The sequence below is a fragment of the Phyllostomus discolor genome, chromosome 3, assembly GCF_004126475.2.
Source record: "Phyllostomus discolor isolate MPI-MPIP mPhyDis1 chromosome 3, mPhyDis1.pri.v3, whole genome shotgun sequence".
In the NCBI taxonomy this organism is placed as follows: domain Eukaryota; kingdom Metazoa; phylum Chordata; class Mammalia; order Chiroptera; family Phyllostomidae; genus Phyllostomus; species Phyllostomus discolor.
The window spans coordinates 158,810,130-158,834,164 of record NC_040905.2 but is presented as its reverse complement, the minus strand read 5'-3'; the positions used below and the strand labels follow the sequence as shown (position 1 = coordinate 158,834,164).

At 38.0% G+C, this 24,035-nt stretch overlaps 1 protein-coding gene across 43 annotated transcripts in view; it reads right to left on the bottom strand.

Moving 5' to 3' along the window:
- Positions 1–24,035, bottom strand: part of PTPRD (protein tyrosine phosphatase receptor type D) — a 1,502,332-nt gene that overhangs the window by 146,506 nt on the left and 1,331,791 nt on the right. For 21 of the 43 annotated variants that reach the window (XM_036021603.1, XM_036021605.1, XM_036021607.1 and 18 more), the window contains 4 exons: positions 17,798–18,385; positions 17,263–17,363; positions 16,159–16,418; positions 3,659–3,749 (listed from right to left, as the gene is read on the bottom strand). In XM_036021603.1, the coding sequence (XP_035877496.1) occupies positions 3,659–3,749; positions 16,159–16,418; positions 17,263–17,363; positions 17,798–18,385 (1,040 nt within the window). The remainder of the gene's footprint in view (positions 1–3,658; positions 3,750–16,158; positions 16,419–17,262; positions 17,364–17,797; positions 18,386–24,035) is intronic. The other 22 variants (XM_036021606.1, XM_036021615.1, XM_036021643.1 and 19 more) reach the window with 3 other exon arrangements.

Here is a 24,035-nt window from a genome sequence, read left to right as displayed (position 1 = left end):
AAAACCATGGTAGATTGGGTATAACCCATTTAGCAAATTTGGGTCACAGAAAGGCCAGAAACTTAGTAGTATTTTTCAATCCTTTTGTTAAATTTAAGTTCACTCATAATAATGATAATAATGACAATAATAGCTAATATTTATTAAGTAGTTACTAGGCACTATTCTTAGGAGTCTGAACATGTATCAGTTTATTGACTCTGATAATAACCCTATAAAGTAGGTTATTATCCCCATTTTTACAAATGAGGTAATTCAGGCATAATAGAAAGTGGCAATATATAATCGGACCCAACTGGTAAAATAAAATTACATGTAAGACATTTTTAAACCATATTTTTGTTTACTTATTGGCTGCACAACATCAAGGAATAAATGTAGACATATATAAATTTGTGCACCTGCTCTCATTAAAGCGGATGAGTATGTACTTAGATTTACTTTTCCTGATTCTTTTTACATGTTATTTTAAAAAACTTCTGAGACCACATATTTAATGCATCACTTGAAAAGTCATTACAAAGGTTGCTGTTGATATACAGTAAATAATGGTCCATTGCTTCAGAAGGACACATGCCCTGCAGACGAGCTGAGCAACTTTTTGAAGATGGTTCATCAGGAACATTTACCATCAGTTGTTTATGTGACTGTGTCCCCTCTTCTACTTCACTGATCAAACCCTATGCCTTGATTTCATTCATATTTCAGATGTAGGCAACTGTCAAGATTCATCCACATCACTGTCATCCCATGAACACCTTTGGCTAGGGTCTCTTTAGAAGATTTTTTGGGGAAGTACGTTAGAAAAACATATTTGAGTTTTTGGCGCTCCTTAAATCCAATGTGACCATTCATTCAGGTCAAACCTGAAAAATCAGCTCTGCCCTGTGGGTTGCTCAAAGCTCCATAGGATGCTTCCTGTGTTATTCTTTAAATGAGTCAAGTGTGCTCAGATGACACGGAAGTCTGCTGAAGTTACAACCTCAAGTGACCACATTATTTCACAGCAAGCTTTTGAAGTACAACACGATGAAAAGCTTATGATATATTACAAGATGTGCCCTGAATTAAATATAACTAACATTTCAGGAGTCATTCTGCCCCAAATCCATTTTGACTATCAATGTCTGCTCTGCTAGTCTGACCTAGACAACAGCAGTTCCAGTCTATAAATTTATTATGGGGAAATTATCCCCAGACAAAGGACAAATGAGTTCAAAAAACAATATTGAGAGTGACTCTTTAGAAAGCCTCTTTCCATTTTTTATGGGCCTAGATGTGAGGCACACATGTGGAAATCCCCTTAGGCCACCATTCTAGCTGATGATATGGTTGGAACAACTTGAATTATAGACCTTCTAAAAAAAATCACTTGGTGAAATACATTTAAGAGAGGAACACTGCTTTGTCAAACCTGGCAGTACCAAGCTACAGATAAAATTATTACAGTGCTTTTATTTTCCATGGTAGAAAAAAAACCCACCAAAAACTGTCTGCAGGGATTAGAAATTGAACAAGTATGCATAAAGTGAGGTCATAGCCTACTTTCATTTGTTCCCCTCCACAGTGGTTACAAGATGTATTAGAGGTAACTTCAGATGATATATCAAGGGCTTTGGTTTCTTATCAGAAATAATTTTCATTTTCCAGTCAATGCATATCTTATTTCTTCCACCATTAATTCTACAATGTGGTCTCAATTATATCAGTAAGAAAAGTGGGTAACAACCCATCCTGACCAAAAATTTTGAATTAATAAATGTTCTTTATCAAACTATTATACAGATTAATGCACCACAACGTGTGGGATGATTAAAATGACCCTTTGTTATGGGAATCAGCAGCACAGACCCATAGAATTTAATTGCAAGAAAGTTCAATGTCATATAGCTTTATACTTTAATTCATTAGCATTGCTGTGCATTCTGGAGGTTAAAACCTGGCTGTGAAAGAGAATCAGCTTCCTATTACTTATCACCAAATGGCTCCATTTACGTGGAAATCTTACTATTTAAAAGTATTAGATGTCACTGTTGGCCAGGATCTTAATTCCTTGAAAACTTTTTTTTTAAATAGTTAGAAAGATTCATAGATTCTACAAATTGCCTTTTCATTTTAAATCCAAGTCCAACTGAATTTGGTAATTCAACTAAAACTGATTAAAATAATAAAGAATATCTCAGGATTAAATGATTGCAACTAAAAAATACCTTGTGTCAAAATGTTTACAGAAGATCAGCTGATAATTTTGCATATTTGGATGAGAATAACTATTCATCTAACATCATAGAAAAATGATTTTGTTCCCTTATTATCAATAGCAAAAAATAAAATTTATAGCATGAAGTACTTGATGACATTACTTGAAGGGTGTCTCAATTTATCCTTGTCCAAAGCTCGTTTACTCACTCAACAGTGTCACAAAAGCACAGTGCTGACCCTGAACTCATCTCCCTTTCTTAACTTGAATTTAACTCAGACGAACAAAGTGGATGATGATGAACCACATTTCTAGAGATGACATATGTCTGCCAAAGGAGGCTACCAGCCCTTATGTGTTGGATCACTGTCTCTGTAGTGCAGACATGTATGAAATAAAGGTCCCTGCCCTGTAATGCAGTTAGGTACCTTTTGCTTTTCCTTGCTTTATTTTAGCTAATTTGAGGTAGGGAAAATACCTAGAAATAACAGGTTGGGCAATAATATGGGGCCACTGTTGTATTAAAATTTCCCATTTCCCCAGATGGGGGCTTTCCTATTTGCCCACTGATCTGATCTGAACCAGAATCATGTTAAAATAGCAAAGTCGCTCCTGTACTTCAAAATCTGAAGCACAGCCAGTAACTTGCTGTGGCCTTCTGGGCAATCTGGCTTAATACATCTGATCACAGCTTTCTTATCTCACTAGAGGTAGGCAATAATTAGGTCTTGTTCTTCATACTGTGTCTTAACTTTCAAAAAACTACAAATATTCTTTCTACAAAATGAGTATAAATTAAAATGTACCTATGGTTGTGGTAAGGTTTTAGAAATTAAAGTCATACTCATATAGTATCTGCTCTATTTTCTGTACTGTATTTCTTCCTTAGCTCAAAATGTTGTTTTCTTTTGTTTGCCCCTGCAGTTAAATACAATTTTGAGCCTGAAATCCTACAGAGTATAGAATAAGGCAACCGAATGCTAATCAGCATAATTCTGGGAGAACCTGGTCAAGAATGCATGTGGGTCAAATGTTGAAATCTGCTGCAAAATGCAACTTAACATGTGTAACAGTTGCCGCTACCACTGCATTAATGAAGGGGAATATGGAATTCATAACATCAGTGATTACATCTCTGCTAACAATTCACTTCACTCCTCACACCTCTGTGCCATGTTTTACAAAGGGCAAGGGGCAAAATATTAGAGCCAACAAAGTTAGACAGGTTGTGAGCTTTTTATTGCGGCCTAATGTCTTTTAATTAAAGCAAAAGGCTCTTTGTTGTGATCCCCGGAGGTTAACACACCCAAAGCACTGAACTGTCTGAACAGCCAGCTGACCAGCCAGCCATGCAGAAGTCAGCACCTGGAGTGGATGCTGAAAAGTCTCTATGAAGAGGAGGAGGATGTTTAAGAAATTAAATAACTAATGAAAGACAGCCAACAAAGACATAGTTACCTCATCTAATTCCATTTCATCTGGACTCTCCCATGGCTTGATAAATTTCCCACGAGATTTCTTCAAAGGCACAATTATTATGTAGTATCCTCTGTACAAGAATGTGTAGACAAAAATAACATTAGTTCAGAGAGAAAAGTAAAGGGCTATATCCTTAAATCTTCCACAGACCAGTGATTGAGACTGAAGGCAAATTATGGAGATGGAGTGACTTGTCCATCAATGACAAATAACCACCTGTTTGTTCAATTTTAGAAACAACATGGGTAGACATTTATGTGTGACTTCAATGAGCTTATATGGTATTATCACCATGGTTGACTGCTCTTTATTAGCAATCATAAACAGAGTGGGCACAGTTTGTTAGGACCCTGGTGCTGGACACATACAAGGCTGGCATATTGAAATGCACCAACACAAGCTGCTGAACCAATCTCTTCTATGACAGCAATTTACATGATAATTTTTAAAAAGGGAAATGTAAAATTATTCTTAGCTCATACAATGCCTATGTTATGATAATGATAACTTTACTTATATATCCCTAAAATACCCCTATTTTTATTTGGGTAAAAAATTAAGAGCTGAAAAATTACTCATAATCTCACAACAATTTTATAAAGATGCAAAAATGCTCCCCTTTCTTTCTACCCATCAAATAGTAAACCTTAAGATAATTATGACAGAAATTTGGAGATAATCACCACCTAAAGGCCTTCAAAATAGTTCTCAATGTAATACATGCATAGGAAGAAACGAAAGTAACTGAGTTCTCCAACTGAGAATGCTAGACTAAAATATAATTAATGTAAAAAGTAACCTGTCCCCAGATATGGGCTATTTGCAAAATTGTTTTATAATTTCCATATAGTCTATACTCTGCTCTTGCATTCATGGTTATGCTAATACCAACCTTCAGTAGCTATTATACAAGGACTTTGCACATAAGGGTATAATATTGGCTAACATTTTAATCACTTCCTACTTCCCAGGTATTATATTAAATGCATAATTTCATTTTGGTCCCTCAAAAATCCTATAAGAACAGATAACAGACAAAAAGACAAATCCAGAGAGATTACATTATTGCCTCAGTTAAAACAGATATTAAAGGGATACAAACCTAAGTATATCTTAATCTTAGCAACAGTTTAGCTCTTTATTTTTTTGTTCCTTTTTTTCTCCTTGTATAATCCAGTACTTATTAAGAACTCTATAAATTTTGTGGAGATTTGTATTGAAAATAAACACATACATACACACCCACCCACACTCACAAACTTTCAGAAGACTGCCTGCCATGCAGGGGAAAGGGACGGCAGGGTGGGCACTAACGTTGTATCACAGAGACCAATGGAATGCACAGGAAGGTCTCTTTCTCCTTATCTTAAAGCAAAACCTGTGACAAACTCAGCCAACACTCTATGAGAAGAATTCCGTTTCCATAAACAGAGTTTAGAACTACAATGTCCAGTGGGGTAACCAGTAGCCTGTTGTGGCTATGAAGTGCCTGAAATGTGGCTAGTCTGTGCTGGGATGTGCTGTCAATATAAAAGACAATGGATTTCAGAGACTTAGTGTGGAAAACAAATGTAAAATATCTCAGCAATAATTTTTAATAGCGATTGTATGTTAAAATGATAATATTCTGGATATATTGGGTCAAATAAAATGTTATTAAAATTAACGTCTCCTTTCCTTGATTTCTACTATAGTAGCTAGAAAATGAAAAACTTGCATGTGCCTCTCATTATGTTTGTTGGGCAGTGCTACTCTGGAGTGCCCTTGTGAAGAATGTGGCACCTGGAGGCATCTCTGGCCCAGAATTCAGGCTCTGCCACTAACATGCCATGTGGTCTTGGGCTGATCATTCAACATCCCTGAATCTCAGCTGTATATTCTGAAAAATGAAAGTAAAAAGTACCAGACTGCTATCTGGGCCACGTAAAGCAAATTCACAGAAAGCACTTGGCACAGCATATATATACAGCACTAAACTAATGCCGCCTAGCACTGACCGTCGAGGTGGGAGAGATGCCGCTCAACTAACTACCTTATTCAGTAGGGCACTGTGAAATTCCCTGCCATGCAGGTTAAAGAACTTGACAAGGTCTTTTCTGCTTCCTAATCAAGAATTCAAGTCAAGACAGACAACTGCACCAGACCCCTCTCTCCATGGTGCTCTGACTTACAGGATCACATCACCGATCCATTCATTTTCTCTCCTTACAAATGATCATGATGATCAAGGAGGGTGAGGAGAATGAAGACTTGGATTGTATGAGAGGCGCTAGTATCTTTTGTTTTGTAATCCAGAGTAAGCATCCTCCTCTCCCTGTCCTCGCACCACCCGGAGAATTTGCCAAACAAGTCCATCATGTTAAATGAGCATGGAGAAGAATGACAGGAATGCAACTGAGCGTGCAAAATAACACTGCAGATGTACTTGATAAACACACTTGTCAGGGAACCTCTCACGTCTCCCTACCAGTTGCACAAAGTCAGGACAGGTTCTCTTTGCCTAAAGTAATGATAATGAACACTGTCACAGAGCTCCTATTGTCCTCATCTAGAATCTTGTAAATCAAGGTTAAGCTGAAGAATCCTATTAACTTTTCTTTCTGCTTTCATACTTGAAGTTGCCATTCTTGTACATGAAAAAAGAATCCATTCTTTCTTCTGTAGCACTCTCCAACTATTCATATTACTTGTAGCTGCAAGAAGAATTGAAGAGCGCCCCCCACCCTTAGCAATTAATCATGTGGCTGGATATGGTCCTCATTGATGTCTAAAGCGTTATCTAGAATAGTCACAGTTGAGCCTGCTTCAAAGCAGCTCTTGTCCAGTGAAAGAAATGGGGTGCTGGGAGTTTGGAACTCCATGTAATAGAATGTCTTTCCTGGGTCTAAATCCATACATTTCAAATGTGTTCTCTGCAACTATGGCTTTCTAAACACCCATGTGGTTGCCTCTCCTGAAACCTATTTTCTTCCCGAGGATACTGCTTCACTTGCAGTCTCACATGGTGGTGGTTTATTCCCATGAACCTCAGAGTTAGGGCTTGGGGTTTCTTTTCTAAGACTGGCCCATGAACCACTATGGCTCTGAGATCCTTGAAATCTGCCTTTCCAAAATCAACATCCTACATTCTACCACAGCCAAAATCTCTCATTGCCTTTCTCTGTGCCTGAAGCCAAGGAGCTGAACACAGGTTGAGAAAGAATATACAGGGCAGGATGATGCCATCAATTAGCAATCGGCAAACTCACATACACCTTCAAAACTTCCTGCCAATCAACCACAACTTCTTCAGTTACCTAGCCCTTCAATTTTACACATTAATATTTTCAAACTTTCTCCCCTAACCTCATACCTTGAACCTCCTGACCTCCCCACTAGATGATGGCCTTATCACTCACACACAGAGAAAATGAAAACATTCTGACAAAAATTGCCTTATCTTCTATCTACCAAACTATTAGGTTGGCCAAAAGGTCTGTTTAGTTTTTTCTGTAAAAGACACATTTTTCATTTTCACCAATAACTTTATTGATTTGGATATTTTGAGTATGTCAGCTATTCCCTAATATTAGCTTTCAGTGGATAGAGGCCAGGGGTGCTGCTAAACATCTCCCAATGCATAAGGCAGCCCCACAGCAAAGGATTATTTGGCCAAAATGTCAACAGTACTAGAAAACTTTGCAAACTATTTTTGCCATCTTCAATCATTCACAGAACCTTCTCCATATACTGTACAAATCTTTTTTTTGCATTTCAGTTGCATTTCTACCTTTCTTGAATAATAAAGCATAATATGCTGAAAATGTTGCGCATTTTCTTCCATCTTCAATATTAAAATGGCTGCACAAAACTCACCAATTCTGATGTTGTTTTTAAATGCCCATTAAATGACAGCAGCCACAATACAATCTAACAAAATAGTTTCTAATGAAGTTAAAGACAACACCTCGGGAGCCATTGAACAGAAAAAAAAAAAAAAGAACAAATGGACTTTTTGGCCAACCCAGTACAAGCCTACCTACTACATGTGTACACAACCATAAACTTTCCTTCTGGAACAGTAAAGAACTGGCCCTACCGGTCCCCTCATTTCACTCTCAGGAAGTTTACCATACACCATACCCCTTCTCTCTTGTATGTCAGCCGCTTCTTCCTCCTTGGATCCTAAACTTTGCTCTCAACCTTACATAAGTATATGCCATTTCAAAAACAAAGCTAACCATATCCCACTCGAGTCATCATTCTCTCTGTCCCATCTCTCAGTGCCCCGATTCTGAGAGGAGCTGTATGCTCTGTGGTTCTCCGTTTCCTCACCTTCCACTCACTTCTGGCTCTGGCTCCGGCCTCATTGCCCCACCTCCTCGCCCTCACCAGGGAGCTCAGCCACCTCGATAACATTACACCAAAAGGAGAGTTTTTGACCCTCTTCTTTCTTGAGCTCTTAACAGAATGTGACAGAGTCAGTAAGAACCTCTGTCTTTTTTTTCCTCTGTATCCAACTCCCCTGGTTTTCTACTCATATTTCTCACCAGGTTAACGTTATTTCCTTAGCAGCATTTATTATCTGCTACTCAGTTATTAAATGAGAGTTCCTCAAGGCTGTCCAAGAACTTTTCTTCACTCCTTTTCTCCCTAGGAGTTCTCATTTCTCCTCGAGCATCATTTTTTACCTATATCCAAGTGATGGACACGTTCATATGTTCAGCCCAGAATGCTCCTCTGACCTCTATAGGTTTATCCAGTTCTAACTTCATGTCTCCATTTCCATGTCACAAAAGAACCCCAAATTTATTGTGATTAAAATTTTAAAAAATGCCTCAAAAATAAATCTGCACTTAATCTTTCCCTCTCTCATACCCAACCCACTACCAAGCCCTATTACTTCCAAACCCTGTCTCTAGTGTTCTCATCTCTCGTCATCTCAGCTGTCACCACCTCAGTCTCATTCCACAGTCATGTATCTGGATTGTTTCTATCTCCTAACTTTCTCTCACTGTTGGGTTCAAACCCCTCTAGTCCAGTCTCTGACCGAATCGTATTGATCCAAAAACAACTTGTTTGAAATTGAAAGAAGTAAAGAAACTGCTTCTGAAACTGGGTCAGCTTTATGTACGGGTAACATTAAACTTTATGCTCCGCTTTGCTTCTCTGACTCAAATGTAGATTCAAAACACCCTTTTCAACATAGACTTTAACTTTTAAACTAATAAGACAAATAAATAACTTCAGGATAAATATATCTAGAAAGCCCTCGACTACTTATAAAGTAAGCTGTGTTTTCCCAATATATTACATTTAATTAGGTAGGTTAAATCTAACCTTCAGAATTTTAATTATATTAAGTAAAGTTTTACTAATTTTATTTACTATGTGATTACCCAGGGTCCCAGCTTCATAAAATTTTACAGGAAGACGAGCCCTGGTCTTTGCGGCAATCCCACTTCTAGTGCAGCCAGCCTTTCCGTATGAGCAGTCGGTATTAACATTCTCTAACTCATTATTTAACTGGGAGGTCGAAATCCATTTCAGGATTTAATGAGGAATTTTATTCCTTTCATAAGTTTTGATTTTTTTTTTGCTATAGTCATTTGGGTATGTATTGTTTAAATAAAACTAATTTACCAGAGAAAAACTAAAGCAAGTTGAATACTCCTTCTGGTTTCTATGTTTAAATTAAGGGTTCTGGGCTTAGCTCTGTGTTGTCAGAGGAGTTGACTGTCTTAAGCCTTCTCTTCCTCATTTTAAAAGTGCAGGTGATATTGCCGACCTGGGTCAGCTTCTCCCTTCACCTCTTATCTAAACCCTCACAGCACACTGCTCCAGGGCGTTCCTGTGTTTCTGAGATCCGTGGCCCTGTGGCTGTGCCTGCTTCCCCTTGGTACTGAGGCTTGTCCAGGCCAGTCCTGTCGGTGCCTACTCATGGAGTTCTTGATGGTCTAGTAGTTGTCCTAGAAAAAACTGTCCTTGCTTGACCAATGAATTCTACGGTGGTGGGCAAACATGCGGGCTCTGGAGCCAGGCTGCCTGTGTTCAAATCTTGCCTTTCTGGTTCTGCTACTGCATTGCCAGGGCAAGTTTGTTCATCTCTGCATTTCCTCAGCTTTGTAATGAAAAGCACCCTTCTTGTGAAGATTGCATTGGTTAATGTGTGCAATGTCCTTCTGAATAGCACCTAGGAAGCTCTCTGTCACTACTAACTATCATTAGCATCAACTATGTGATCTTGGCCAGGCTATTTAGTCTTTCTGGACCCTACTTAACTCATCTGAAAACAGGGAGAAGGATGCCAACCACACAGGGTTTTTGTGAGGCTTATATAAATCTTCTAGTACCTTCAGTACACTGTAAAGCACTGTACAAATTTAAGCCTTTACCACTTCAATTGCCAACATGTGATGAATGAATTATTTCTCATTAAACTTTAAATAGATAACACCTCACTCAACTGCTAATAGCAGTGGTACAAACTTTATAAAGCAACTTTTTAAGCCATGCTTCCAAGATTATCTTCTTTACTAAAAGAAGAAAAAGTACAGAATCTGAAAGCAAAATCAGTACGATCAAAGAAATTTAAAATTTCACAAAATACTCCTTGTTTCTATTTTTCATAAATATAAAATGTCTACTATGAAATTAATTTATATTGGGTATCTTCTGGCAACTTTTTCTCTTAGAGTAATCTGCATGGCACCTTTTTTCTTACCACCCAGAGTAAAATCTGCCTCTATAAAGTTCTGTGTGTGACTACCACTTGCTACTGAAAAACTGTGCGTTTGCTACATTTTCTGACCAGCACTCTGCCTCCTAAAAGTATTCAAAACACAAGGCTGAATTGCTACAAAATTCCTGGTACCAGAACATGCTGTTCCACAAGAAATGTAGCCTTTCCCTGAGGGCGCACCTCTGCTTCTCCACACAAAAACTAAGTGAGGACGAATGCAGAAGCAAGGAACTATGGCTGCACTGCATTTATGAGAGACAGATTCCTTTTTAACTGGTGAGGAGTTGGGGGTAGAGATCAGGTCTCCCAAGTACCGTGGCTGGAAATGAGAAAAGCACGGTTTCTCTTGATAAACAAAACAACCCTTCAATCACTAAAATTACATTTTACTAGAAAACAAATTGGAAGCATTTTTCTAGATAGCTTTTACCTAAATAAAAGTTAGCAACACACCCCACAGCTCTGGAATCAATTGTTACCTCCCCTTATTCCATCCATAAAATACTGAACAAAAAGCTACATTCCTCTTTGATTTCCACACTTGCCAGTTACTCCAAGTGGCAGGAAATGGCACACGGACTCTTGTAATTTGTGACCATACCACATGAACCCACCTAGAGTGAGGGATGGGTAACTACGCTATAAAAAGTCACCCCGATGCAAATTATCTAGATGTTGTTGTTGTTCTGCTAAGTGGAGATTTGCCTTTTCATTTCCTATGATTCTGATACTTTTTCCATTCAAGTACTTTTCTAACTTAGCTTTTTGCTCTTTTTTTCTTTTATTTAATCTTTATTGTAATTTTTGTCCCATTTGGTCCTCTTATACCTCTTCCCCTCAGCAATCACCACACTGCTGTCCATGTCCATGAGTCCTTTTTCTTTTCTGCTCAAGTTCTTCACCCCCTAACTACCCTCCCCCACTAGCTGTCATCTTCTCTCCATCTATGAGTCTGTCTGTGTTTTACTTGTTAGTTCAGTTTGTTCATTAGATTCCACATATGAGTGAAATCATGTGGTGTTTGTCTTTTTCTGACTGGCTTATTTCATTCAACAGAATGCTGTCCAGCTTCATCCATACTATTAACAAAGGGTAAAATTTTCTTCTTTTTTTTATAGCCAAGTAGAATTCCACTGTATAAATGTCCCATAGTTGTTTTATCCACTCATCTACTGATGGACACTTGGCCTGCTTCCAGATCTTGGTGATTGCAAATAACACTGCAATGAACATAGGGGTGCTTATGTTCTTTCTTTTTTCTTTTTTCAAATTATTTTATTGTTGTTCAACTACAGTTGTATGCATTCCCCCCCCCACCACAAACATACTCCCCCCACCTCAGCCAAACCCTGATTATATTCTTTCAAATTAGTGATTTGGGTTCCTTAGGATGTATTCCCAGAAGTGGGATTGTTGGCTCAAAGGGCAGATCCATTTTTAATTTTTGGAGATATTTCCATACTGCTTTCTACTGTGGTTGCACCAGTTTGCGTGTCCACCAACAGTGCACTAGGGTTCCCCTTTCTCCGCATCCTCGCCAGTACTTGTTTGTTGATTTACTCATGATGGCCATTTTGACCCATGTGAGATGGGATCTCATTGTAGTTTTAGCTGGCATTTCTCTGATGATTAGTGATGCTGACATCTTTTCATGTGTATGGGCCATCTGTATGTTCTCTTTAGAGAAGTGTATATTCAGGTCCTTTTGCTGTTTCTTATCCCTACAACGGCTAGAATACATTTTTTAAGAATCTTAATTCATTTTGAGAACTTTTTTTTCATAATTTCTTGCTTTTTTGTTTTGTTTTCTGATGGTCTTTTTTCTTTGTTACCAACTCTTATCCCTTTTCCATGATTTCCACTTGAAATACAAGAGGAGGAAGTACATAAATAAAACAAAGAAAATCTAAATAAGCCAAAGAAAAACCCTAAAAGACCAGATTCCCCAATATTCTCAATTCACTCAGAAGTTGGAAAATGAAGCAGTAACATCTATTACCTACTACCAAGCCAATTTGGCAAATATCTACTAAAATATTTTTTCACATAAATAAAGTCTTGAAAAATAATGGTTAATAGTACAGAATACACTATACTCTTCATCTTTCAATTGCTCTTTTGCTAAATAGTGTATGTTTCAATGGGTTGAATTTAGAGTCCATATCCTTTCCATGTTCTTTCATTGTTTGCAACTATTTTATAATTTCTAAATCTTTTTTTATCCTTCAAAACTCAGATTAGATATTAGTTTCTCCTGGATACCTTCCCTGACATCCAAGTTGGGCTAAAACTCTGTGTTTATGTTTCCACAGAACCTGGCAGCACTTAACCCATTACATTCACATCACCCATCTCTTGTACCTGTTCTCCCATGGTGACACCGGGCTTTATCTCAGTCATCTCTCTGTTCCCAGTCCCAGCACTGGAAATACAGCGTGAACAGAATATATGTTCACTAGATGACAACTAAAAGTCTTAGTGGGTGGTTAAGGCATGGACAAATAATAAATGCTAGTCTTTATCTTGTTTATGTACTGTTCCATATGCTGTCCTCTTATTATATTTTTGAGAGAGAGAGAAAGAGAGAGAGAGAGAAAAACTTCCATTTGTTGTTCCACTTATTTATGCATTCATTGCTTCTTGTATATGCCCTGTCCAGGGATCGTCCACAGCTTGGCATATAGAGACAATGCTCTGACCAACTGAGCTACCGGGCCAGTGTCTCCCCACCCCCAATCCTCAAGCCAGCTAACTTCACGTCACTCATTAAGCCTCAGCTCAGATGTTGCTCTCTCTAGGATCCCTTCCCTGAATTATTAAAGCAGAATTGGGAGCCCCTCCTGTGGCCTTCCTTATTTATCTAGTTTGGTACCACAGGACTCCACTTCAACTGATTTTTTACTTGTCCAAATTCCCTAATTAACTATGCTGTGCAATAGCAATGAAAAAGTCTGTGTTATTACCCTTAAGCCCCTGAAACACTGCATGGCACTATGGTGAGAGATCAAAAAATATCCCCAGAATATTTGGACAATCAATACATAACTATAGCATCACCTTCATATTATAGTTTATTGGAATAAAAATTATACAATATCTCCTTCTCATTTTCAATTTTATGAATGATAGACAAAGACCAGTGAACAGAAATGTAGACCTTGGTTTTCAGTGAGTTTATTTTAGTAATAATCTTTTGGAAATTCCATCCTCTGGTTGAAATCGTGCCATTATTTTATCAAATAAATAACAACAGTGCTTTTTTGGGAAAAATTTTTAAAATATTTTATTTACTAATTTTTAGAGAGGGAGGAAGGGAAGGAGAAAGAGAGGGAGAGAAACCTCAATGTGTGGTTGCTTCTCACGCACCCCCTACTGGGGACCTGGCCTGCAACCCAGGCATGTGCTCTGACTGGGAATTGAATCAGCGACCCTTTGGTTCACAGGCTGGCACTCAATCCACTGAACCACACCAGCCAGGGCCAGGAAAGATTGCTTTATTTTGGCTGAGTCTAAAGTGGCCAAATTTATCACACTCTCTACATTTCACAAATGGCACTAAATTGAAAACTTCTTGTTTATAATTTTACTTTTTCATAGCTGACTTTTTCAGTCGTATGCTTCAAGTTTTCTGGAGCTTTGAAAATTCCTTACTCCACCCATATTCTTAAAAATTCCTTTGCTATGACCCTGGCTCAATTCCCCCGACTTTTTAACAAGCTCTTGTCCATGTCCTCCCTCTACTTGCTCCCTTATTTCTAATAACTGAGACCTTTACTATTAGCTTTTGTTTCATACTTTCACTTCATTGTCTCAGTGGTTCTGTCTCCTCATAAAACTGTCGCTGCTCTGTTAATGATTCCCAAATGTCTATCTTTAATCCTAGTCATTTCTTTAAGCCCACATCTCTAATTAGATATTTCACTGATACCTCAATGTAAAATATAGACAAAATTAGACTCGTTAATTTCCTCTTGATTCTTCTGTTTTATCCTTTAGGATGAATGGCAGCATCACTCATTTTGACATCCATGCTCTAACCCCAGAGCTATGTATGACAGTTTTCTCAGCATTGATCTCTTCATTGAAGCAGCTTCTAATTCCTACCACACTACTGCTCTGGTTTGCCTCTGCATAGATCCACCATCACCCATCTTCAGAATCTTTTTACTTGCCTCATGTCACCTAACTATGTGATAACTTCCCAACAATTCTGTCTATGTTGTTCCAATTCCCACTAACATACATCTTCAGGTGACTGTCCCCTAATAACTGTCCTAGTAATTTCACTAGCTTGCCATTAAACATAAAGGTTCCAAGGGTCTATAGTTATATAGTTCTACAGGGGTGGGCAAAAGTAGGTTGACAGTTATTTGTATGGAAAAAGGCATGCAGGCTATGATTATTACAATAGCTTTAATAACTCCATGTTTCACATACTCATAACTGCAAACCTACTTTTGCACACCCCTGATGTATAAATACCTCTATTTGGCCTTCAAATCATTCATAGCAAGTTTCATCTAAATTTGATTATGTGAGATAGAAGAAATAAGAAAGGGTCTAGTCCTATCCCAAGCAGAGAGCACTGTATCTAACATACAGTGGACACTTAATAAAACTTCCTAAAATGGGAAAAGGGAAACTTGGTTACTATACAAATAAAAACCATCAATGGATTTTCCCTGACTACAGAACACAGTCCCGGCTTCTGAGCACAAACCGACTCTCACATACCTCTCTTCACCGCTTGAACAAGCACTCTGGGCTCCAGCCTTACAGAATCACTTGCTTCCAGGGCTAATGGGCTTTTTCATATATTCTCTCACTCTGATTTTATGTTGGCCTCTTATTTGTCCTTCAAGATTAAACTCAGAAACTTCTTTGACCCACTCCATTCTGGTTTGGCTGCTCTTAACATAAGTATAACTCTACCATTAACGCATATTATGTCTACTCCTCTCTATCCCCCACTCGATGGCAAACTCTTTGAGGAGAGGATAATATCTTTTGCATTCTAGAGGGTCTACCACAGTACTCATACTTACTATACATCAGTGAAAATACTTTTCTTCTATTGTCTATAACCAATGAGCACTTATACTGGCTACATCTTCTCTTGGCTACAAGCCATGTTATTTAACTATATACAACCAACAAACTACTTAACTGACTACATTTAAGTTTCCACTGCAGATCCATCGATTTATATACTGTGCTCCATCATCTAGTCCAGAAAACCCTGAATTTTGAACTTACATGATTTTCTCCAATGTCATTTTGAATTTAACTTTTGAAATATTCATCTTTGAGCACATATTTCAAATGTTAATGTCATAGCGTGTTTTTTCCTTAATCTAATTCATCACAGCTCTTTTAGCTTTATAGTAATTTGTCAGACTTCCCCACCATATTTTGCCACATATTAGTCAGTCAACTCTTCACTTTACTCTACATATTATGACATAAACTCCTTTATATAAGACCATGTTCTGTTTGCCATTCTATCTTTCCTAAGTAACATTTCTCCTGGAACACAAAAAAACACTCAAAGTGAAATTAAGGAGAGTCTGTATTACAATGACTGACAGAACACAGTGCAACAGAAACTGAATAGCAAAACTCTGAGCCTATGCAGAAGACACTGTTACTCTGTGTACAGCAATATATTCTTTTATAACCCTGTAATACTGAGATTTAACTTTCTTTTTTTGTTTATAGGCATTTCTATTCTTCAGCGCTAACTCTTCAATCAACTTACTTTATATTCTCATTTGCAGGAACTTCAGGCAGTTGCACAGTAATCATGCCATCCAAGTTGGTCTTCCCAATGAAGGCAGGCTTGGTACGTAGCACGTCTGGTGCAGTCTTTGCTGTTACCCTGTGCTGTAATCCACCAGCACTGTTTCCACGATTTGTCAGCACGAATGAGTACGACTTCTCGGGCTTCAGGTTGACAATTAACTTTTGTGTAGCTCGACCATCCACTTCTTCTACCATTTTCCCATCGTCATAGAGAATCTAGGGGGATATAACCAATCACAGAGATTTGGTTATCAGAAAGGCAATGCGTATTTTCTAAACTCATGTGGTTATAGAAAATATCTACCAGGTCAATTCTAATTTTGGGTAATCCCTAAGTCCATAAGTACTCATAAATTCTAGAGATTGCATCAATTTTTCATTCAGTTCTTACTGTGTAATGATATAATGTTTATACCTGTATAAAAAATACACAAAGAAATGCATAACGACTTTTCAATATTTGGCTTGTCAGTTGTTGGTGCAGAAATGGAACGTGTGCAGAAATGCTTTAGGTTCTCAATGTGTTATACACATCACTTTTTTCTAAATGTTTCCATTCCTGTTCCTAAATATATTTTAACTTTCAAGAATGTTCTTCTACTCTTTATTTCATAGACTTGTACTTCTTACTAGCATCTCTCAGTGTCTCTCAATGGAGTTTAAACTCTCAGCTAGAGTTTAAAATGTACAAAGAATTCAGACCAATAAACAATTTTTACAAATCGGTTGCATTATACAGAGGTAGAAACCACACTAATTTCATTTTCTGCTGGAAAAACAAAAACATTAGCTTAGACTGTAAAAGTTTAACTTGGAAATACTAGGTCACTATACTAGGAAATACTAGGTCACTGGGTTGGGGCTCCTGCCTCCTTTCTAGAGTGGAAGGGTCACACTGCCGAAGTGCCAGGCTCAATCTATGACTCAAAAGCTACAAACGAGTCCAGCCGGTCCGTGGGCCAGAACAGAGCAGTCTGAATGCTCTGTGGGTAACTTACCCAGTCAAGCTGCCCTCTGCACTTTTACCTGTGATTTCTTACATGTCAGAAAGCAAACTTACTTTGAAAGGCATGGCGGAATTATAATTCTCTGGAATCTCCCAAGACAGTAGCACTGATGTCTTCATTACAGCTTTGACATGAAAATTTTTTGCAAACACTGCTGGAAAAGGGAAAACAGTGTATTTAAACCACTCCTAAAAGCCATGACCTGTCCTCTTCCACCATGGGCCACAGAGCTTAAGCTAGATGCTTTCTGCTTTGATCAGAGAGAAAAGTGTGATTTGCCTACCTGTTCAGAGCATTCACTTAAATACCTCATTCTCATCAAGAGCTCTCCTTTCTCTCCAATGAGTCAACTAGATTGTATTTTCCTTACCTGAGGACATTGGGGCGCTGTGAGCCAGACTTGCTTGGCATTCTATAACTGAAATCTAGTGCATCCAAAACATATTAAGTTTCATATACTTTACCTTTTTGCTTTTGCTGAACCTATTAATATGAATGGGTCGATCAGTTATTTATAGCTTCAAAATACTGATTTCCAAAGACCGATATTCCTTTAAAGGAGGAAGGCCATAAGCAGACAAATCCTACCTTGATCCACGGGCAGTGTCCTGAACTGGACACTGGGACTATATGGCCCGGGCCCTTTGCTCGTGTGAGCACGTACTTTTACATCGTATGTGGTATCTGGTTTTAAGCCACTGAGTGTCATAGTGGTGTCAGCTGGAATAATAAGCTGCTCCATTGGAAGAAGAGGGATGTTGATATCCCTATACAGAAGGGTATACTTGGTGATAATGCCATTTCTCTCTGCCAGGACAGGCGGTTGCCAAGACAACTGGACGGAGGTTGAAGTGGTGCCTTCTGAGCGGAGGCTTTGAGGGAATCCAGTTGGGACTTCTTCTGGAACGGAGATCTCCTTCACCATCTCCTCCCCAAAGCCCACTTTGTTTCTGGCTGAGAGCCTGAAGACGTAGGATGCTCCTTTGTGGATGTCTGTCGCTGTAAAGTGATCCTCTTTTTCAGAGAACTCAAGAGTAGTGAGTGGCTCCATATCCTTCCGGCCAAATTTTAGTCGGTAGCCCTGAAGAGGTCCAAATGTGTCCACAGGGGGATGCCACTGAATGAGAGCAGTGTTCATCTGAGTGTGGCTGATCAGAAGCCGGGGCTTCCCTGGAACTGAAGCATACAGGATGCAGCGCTAAGACCAACTTGCACGGATGCTCACATTTCAATCATTGCTGAGTGGAAATACCACCCAACAGCCACTCCCATTTCTTTATAAAAAAAATAAAAGGCTAATGCTTGATCTGTACACCTTTGTGGCAATACGTTCCTTCTTATATCCTGTTAAGGTAGGGTGAACTACTAGAGTTTGATATTGAACACAAAATAGGAATAATTAAAATAATAATTTGAGGGGATATTTTAACATCTTCACACTTCAGAGTTTCATACATAAAGGTTCATGCCACAGAGAAATGGATGAGTAAAAATTAGCCAATTCGATACAGCTAAAAATAACTATAACATGTAATTATTGGTAACATGTAATGTACCAGGCACTGGGCTAGAAGTGTTTACATGTAGTATCTCACTTGATTTACATTCCTTTCTCCTGACTACATGTTCTGATTAGTTATCATCATCTTCTATAACAAGAAATTAAAACCCAGAGGGCTAGAACACTATGCAAGGTCAGGTGTGTAATAAGTGAGAAAGGTATAATACAAACCCAGGTGTAGCTGGATCCAATTAACTATAGTGCTATGTTGCTTGTAAGCTTCCAAAATAGTAGTTTAAAGTAAAATTGCTTTGACTTACTATGGATTTGAATTGCATTTTTGTCTATACTGTACTATCCACACCAGTCATCCTCATTGAGTTCTTCATCTTTAAAACAGGAATTATGTTATAACCTAGCCAAAATCTTATTGCGAATTTTAAAATAGGAAGATGCACATGAAAGTCTTCACACAAGTTTTATACTTCATTAATATTAATCATAATCACCAATAATCAGAATATTAGCCTTTTCTAGCAAGGGGCCAGTTTCCTGTAATTACATAATTTATTTCTTTTTAAGTTACATAAGTATAGATGTATATAGAGTTCTAATCTACTCATTCAATGAATCGTAACTGTAATTTTTTAAAATGTTTACTTATTGATTTTTTTTACAGAGAGAAAAAGGGGTGGGGGAGAAGGTAGGATGAGGGAAGGGAGAGAGAGAAACACTGATTTGCTGCTTCCCTTACTTATGTATTCACTGGTTGCTTCTTGGACGTGCCTAACTGGGAACCAAACCCACAACCTGGTGTATCGGGATGATGCTCTAACCAACTGCGCTACCTGGCCAGGGTCTGTATTTTTTTTAAATGGAAAGCAATTATTCCTGAAACTCACAGAAAAGAACAGTAGTGAATAACACAGAGTCAAAAGTTTCTTTGGGCATAACCCAAATAGGGGAGGAAGAAGAGAATCAGCAGAATCGAAACACAGCCAATAGAAAGAAGATGCTGGAAAGGCAGGAAAGCTTATATTAATAAGAGACTGGCAATGAAAAATAGTACTGTGGGGATGTATAAGACAATACAAAAATTAGCAACAACTAGAAAGATGATGAGACAATACATAGAATGCTAACCTCAGTAAGGACCTGGTTAACCTGCTCATTCTATATTTTAGAAAGCCATAACCCCTATGGTAGCATGCTTTGTCCAAGAACATGTTCACTGAGATCATTGTATCCTTCACCAATGAAGCAATGGTTTTGTTTCACACACTACATGTGGGTTCACTCAGCTAACCCATGGTGTGTGGGAAGAGTAGTTCCTGAAGGTTGTAACCATTGTGCATGTTATGCTGAGGGCTGGCCCAGGGACCAAATTAAACCAAACCAGAAACTGTGTACTCATTGCTTTTCAGGAAAATACACAGCCAGAGATCTTATCAACTAAGAAATTCTCAAACTAGAACCCAGTCATTAAGTTAGAGTATGTGAATTATTCTATCTACAGTAGTCCCCTGCTTATCCACAGTTTGACTTTCTTCAGTTTCAGTTACTCTTGGTCAGCCACAGCCTGAAAATATTAAATGAGAAATTCCAGGAATAAACAATTCATAAGGTTTAAATTCTGAGTAGCCCTGATGAAATCGCACACTACTGCACTCCATCCTCCCCGGGACTTGAATCGCCCATGTGTCTGCTGTCTCCACACTGTAGGTTAGTCACTTAGTAGCCATCTCCATGATCAGACTGACTGTCACAGTGGTGCAGTGCCTGTGTTCAAGAAACCCTTATTTTACCTAATGCAGTGGCCCCAACGTGGAAGAGCAGTGACGCTGGCAACTCAGATACGCTGAAGACAAGCCCTAAAGTGTCTCCTTCAAGGGAAAAGGTGAGTACGGTGAGTACAATAAGAGAGCACTCTCGTAACTTTTCTTTCAGCATATTGTTAGACTGGTTCTATTTTATTATTAGTTATTGTTAACCTCTCACTGTGCCTAATTTATAAATTAAACTTTACCATAGGTATGTATGTATAGGAAAAATATAGTATGTATAGGATTCAGAGATATATTTGGTTTCAGGCATCCTTGGGGGTCTTGTACCCCCTGTATATAAGGAGGCACTGCTGCATTTTATTTTAAATATAAAATAAGATTATTTATATTTATAATATAAAAGATATAAAGATTATTTATATTTATAATATAATTATAATATAATACTTTATTTTAAATATAAAATAAGATTATTTAAGATTATTTTCATTTTAAAAATCACTTTAAGCCCTGGCTGGCATGGCTTGGTAGACTGAGTGCTGGCCGGTAAACTAAAAGGTCACGGGTTTGATTCTCAGGGCACATGCCTGGGTTGTGGACCAGGTCCTTGGTTGGGGGTGGGGGTGTGAGAGGAAACATCTCTCACACATCGATGCTTCCCTCTCCCTGACCCTTCTAAAAATAAATAAAATCTTTAAAAAATCACTTTAAGATAGACATTGGGAGGCATCCTTCATTTCCCTTTATGTGTGTGTAACATTTACATGATTTGCCCATTAAAATGTCAGTGATATCATAGATTAAACACTTGAGGCTCTGCTGAAAAAAGTATAGGGCTCTCAGCAGAAGATATATCATTTAGGAAACAAAATCCAGTTGAAACTACTGGGTAGAAACATAACTATTAAGTCTCAACATTTTACAGATACAATATATTTTATTAAACATATTTATCAAAATTTTCTAAAATTCTGGTTCCAAGGAACTATATAGTAGTATGTACACTGTTCTATAAGATGCATGTAAAGCTAGAATAAAGGAAACACTTCTAATTTTCTTGATTGAACCACAAATATAGTTTCATTCTAATAATATTTATCAGCCAAATAGGAATATGTTTTCATCATCTGGCATTTCACTTCATAATATTGCTGTGGTACAAATTTGGAGAAATATAATGGACAGTCAAATTCTAAAATAAAAACACACTGGTCTTATAAAAATGTACATTATTCTTCTGGGGCAGTTGAAGCTGAGGTTAGCTAATGCCTTTTTTGTTAATTTGTTTTAATGCTGGCATGCCCTTTCTTATTTGGGGATATACATGCTGTGGGCTTGGAATCATGGGATCAAATAATGCTCTGGAAATGAGAGTGTCTGTTCTGACCTGCTGGTTTTCACCACTGTGCCAGGAGCATCTCAGTCTGCTCCCCATTCAAGCCCACAACGGTCATCCTCCCCCTGACAGAAGTTTCACCAAGCCTGAAGACTGTTGAGACAACTAGTCTTGAAACACTGAGATACACAAGTAAACAATTCGAGAAAGAAAGGAATGCTGCGGCAGCTAGACAAAGGATCCCACCATCCCCTCAGGAGAGGCCAGCCACATGAAGAGAATGACTAAAATGTCTACAAATGTGTGAAGAATAGAAGTAATTTAAGCTGGGGTAAGAGCTTTGGGTATTTCATCCCAAGTAACAGATGTAGAAAAAGGGAAAATAAATGCAGAGAGGTCTACAACACTGCATATATGGTTTAAAAGATTATCCAAATCTCCACAAATTAGCAATGAAACCCATTCCATTTCTGATTTCCAGAAAATTTATGCACAAAACACATACATCTATTTACTTTGTGCAAAGACTTACTCAGTGGCACACAGGCATTTGGGTGGGAAAATAAAGACGGATAATGCAGTGTCTGTGTCCTCTGATCAGTGTGTACTCTGGGGGTAAAGGAAGAGATGCAGTGGGTGGTACAGTATGTGGAGTTGGCTCAAGGTTTCCAGGGCCTTAAGGCTACTGTGTGGGTCCCTTTAAAGGTCATCCAGTAGCAGGCTCAAAGGTCTTGCTCACTTCAGCACAGGGACAGGGGAGTTGGCAAGATGAAAGAGTCTTAAATAATAATTCAGGAAAGCTTGGAGGTCACTTTTAGTAATGCTTCAGCGAGCATATTAGAAGAATCAGAGAGAGGCCAGCTGCAGAGTAAATATGCTAACTATAAGTTATGTCACGACATATGTGTAATCTCTCATCCCTTTAGCTCTTTAATTCTTCCTATTCCCTTACTGGATTCTTCCCTATTAAATACCTTATAAAACTTCAGAAATGATATACACATGTTGCACCCTTTCCTTCTTAGCTGTAACAATCACCGGGGATTAAGCAAGGCACTCAGTCAGTCTCAATGGCTCTAAACATAGCTTCAGTTTAACCTAGCACCTAAGAAGAAAGAATCATAATTGGCTGACCTAAGCCTATTATGTCCAAATTCCTCATGTCACAGTCATCTTTTCTATAGTTCTTAAACGCAGCTACTCAGTATGGCAGAAAAATTTATGTACAAATACAACAATGAACTGGCTGATTGCCTTACATCTCAACTTCATGCAGCAGACTACATTGTATGAAACTGGACAATGTGAGAATTAACAAAGAAACTGCAAAAATGTCACCATCACTGCAACATAAAGTCAACGTTTTATTCAAAGGCGCCCCTGAGCTTGCATGGCTCTTACGTGGTGGATTGCTTCACTGATGGCTGGCACATTTTGTTTCAAAGATATGATTGGTTACAGATTTTAGAAATAATTTATTATACATCAACACATCTACAATTAGGAATTTTACTATCAAAATAAAATTTCACAAGAATTCCTGAATTTTCCCTGGGAGTCATTACTACATACAGTACCCTTATAATTGTGGGTTATTACAAGCTCATATGTGTGAGATACACTTGATAATTTTTCATAGTCACATAAATATAAGGACTTTTTGAAATAGTATATGAAAACAAAGCAAAAACAATGAGTTTGCTGATTACCTGTGGATAAACCATGATTGGGGAATGCTTTTTTACTTGTAGTTTGACAGGAAAAAAAGAAACGCACAACAAATTACAGATTTACTCTAAAAGGATTATAAGTCTGGATTCTTGCACCTCCAACCCAGCCTCCTTGGGAAGGTTCAAGAAAATAAACAAAGCAAATGTACAGACATCTAAATTATAAGTATTCCCCACCTCAATACCTAAGTCTTCACTGATTAACAAAGATCTGAAATTGTGAATGAAATTTCAAAAATAATTCTATGTATAAATAAGATCAACAATTCTAAATAATTTTCTGGATGGTGACTAAAAAGTGATGAGCTACTCTTTAAAATAGAGAGTAAAATAGACAATATTATTCCTTTCTCTAGTACCCACATTCTTTGGCTATAAGTTCTCTATTTTTACCTCCTCGTTGTAGAACCTCCACCTTTTCAGGAATAGTAGTTGGATGCTTTGTGTAAGACATTTCAGGCTTATTAAGACACGG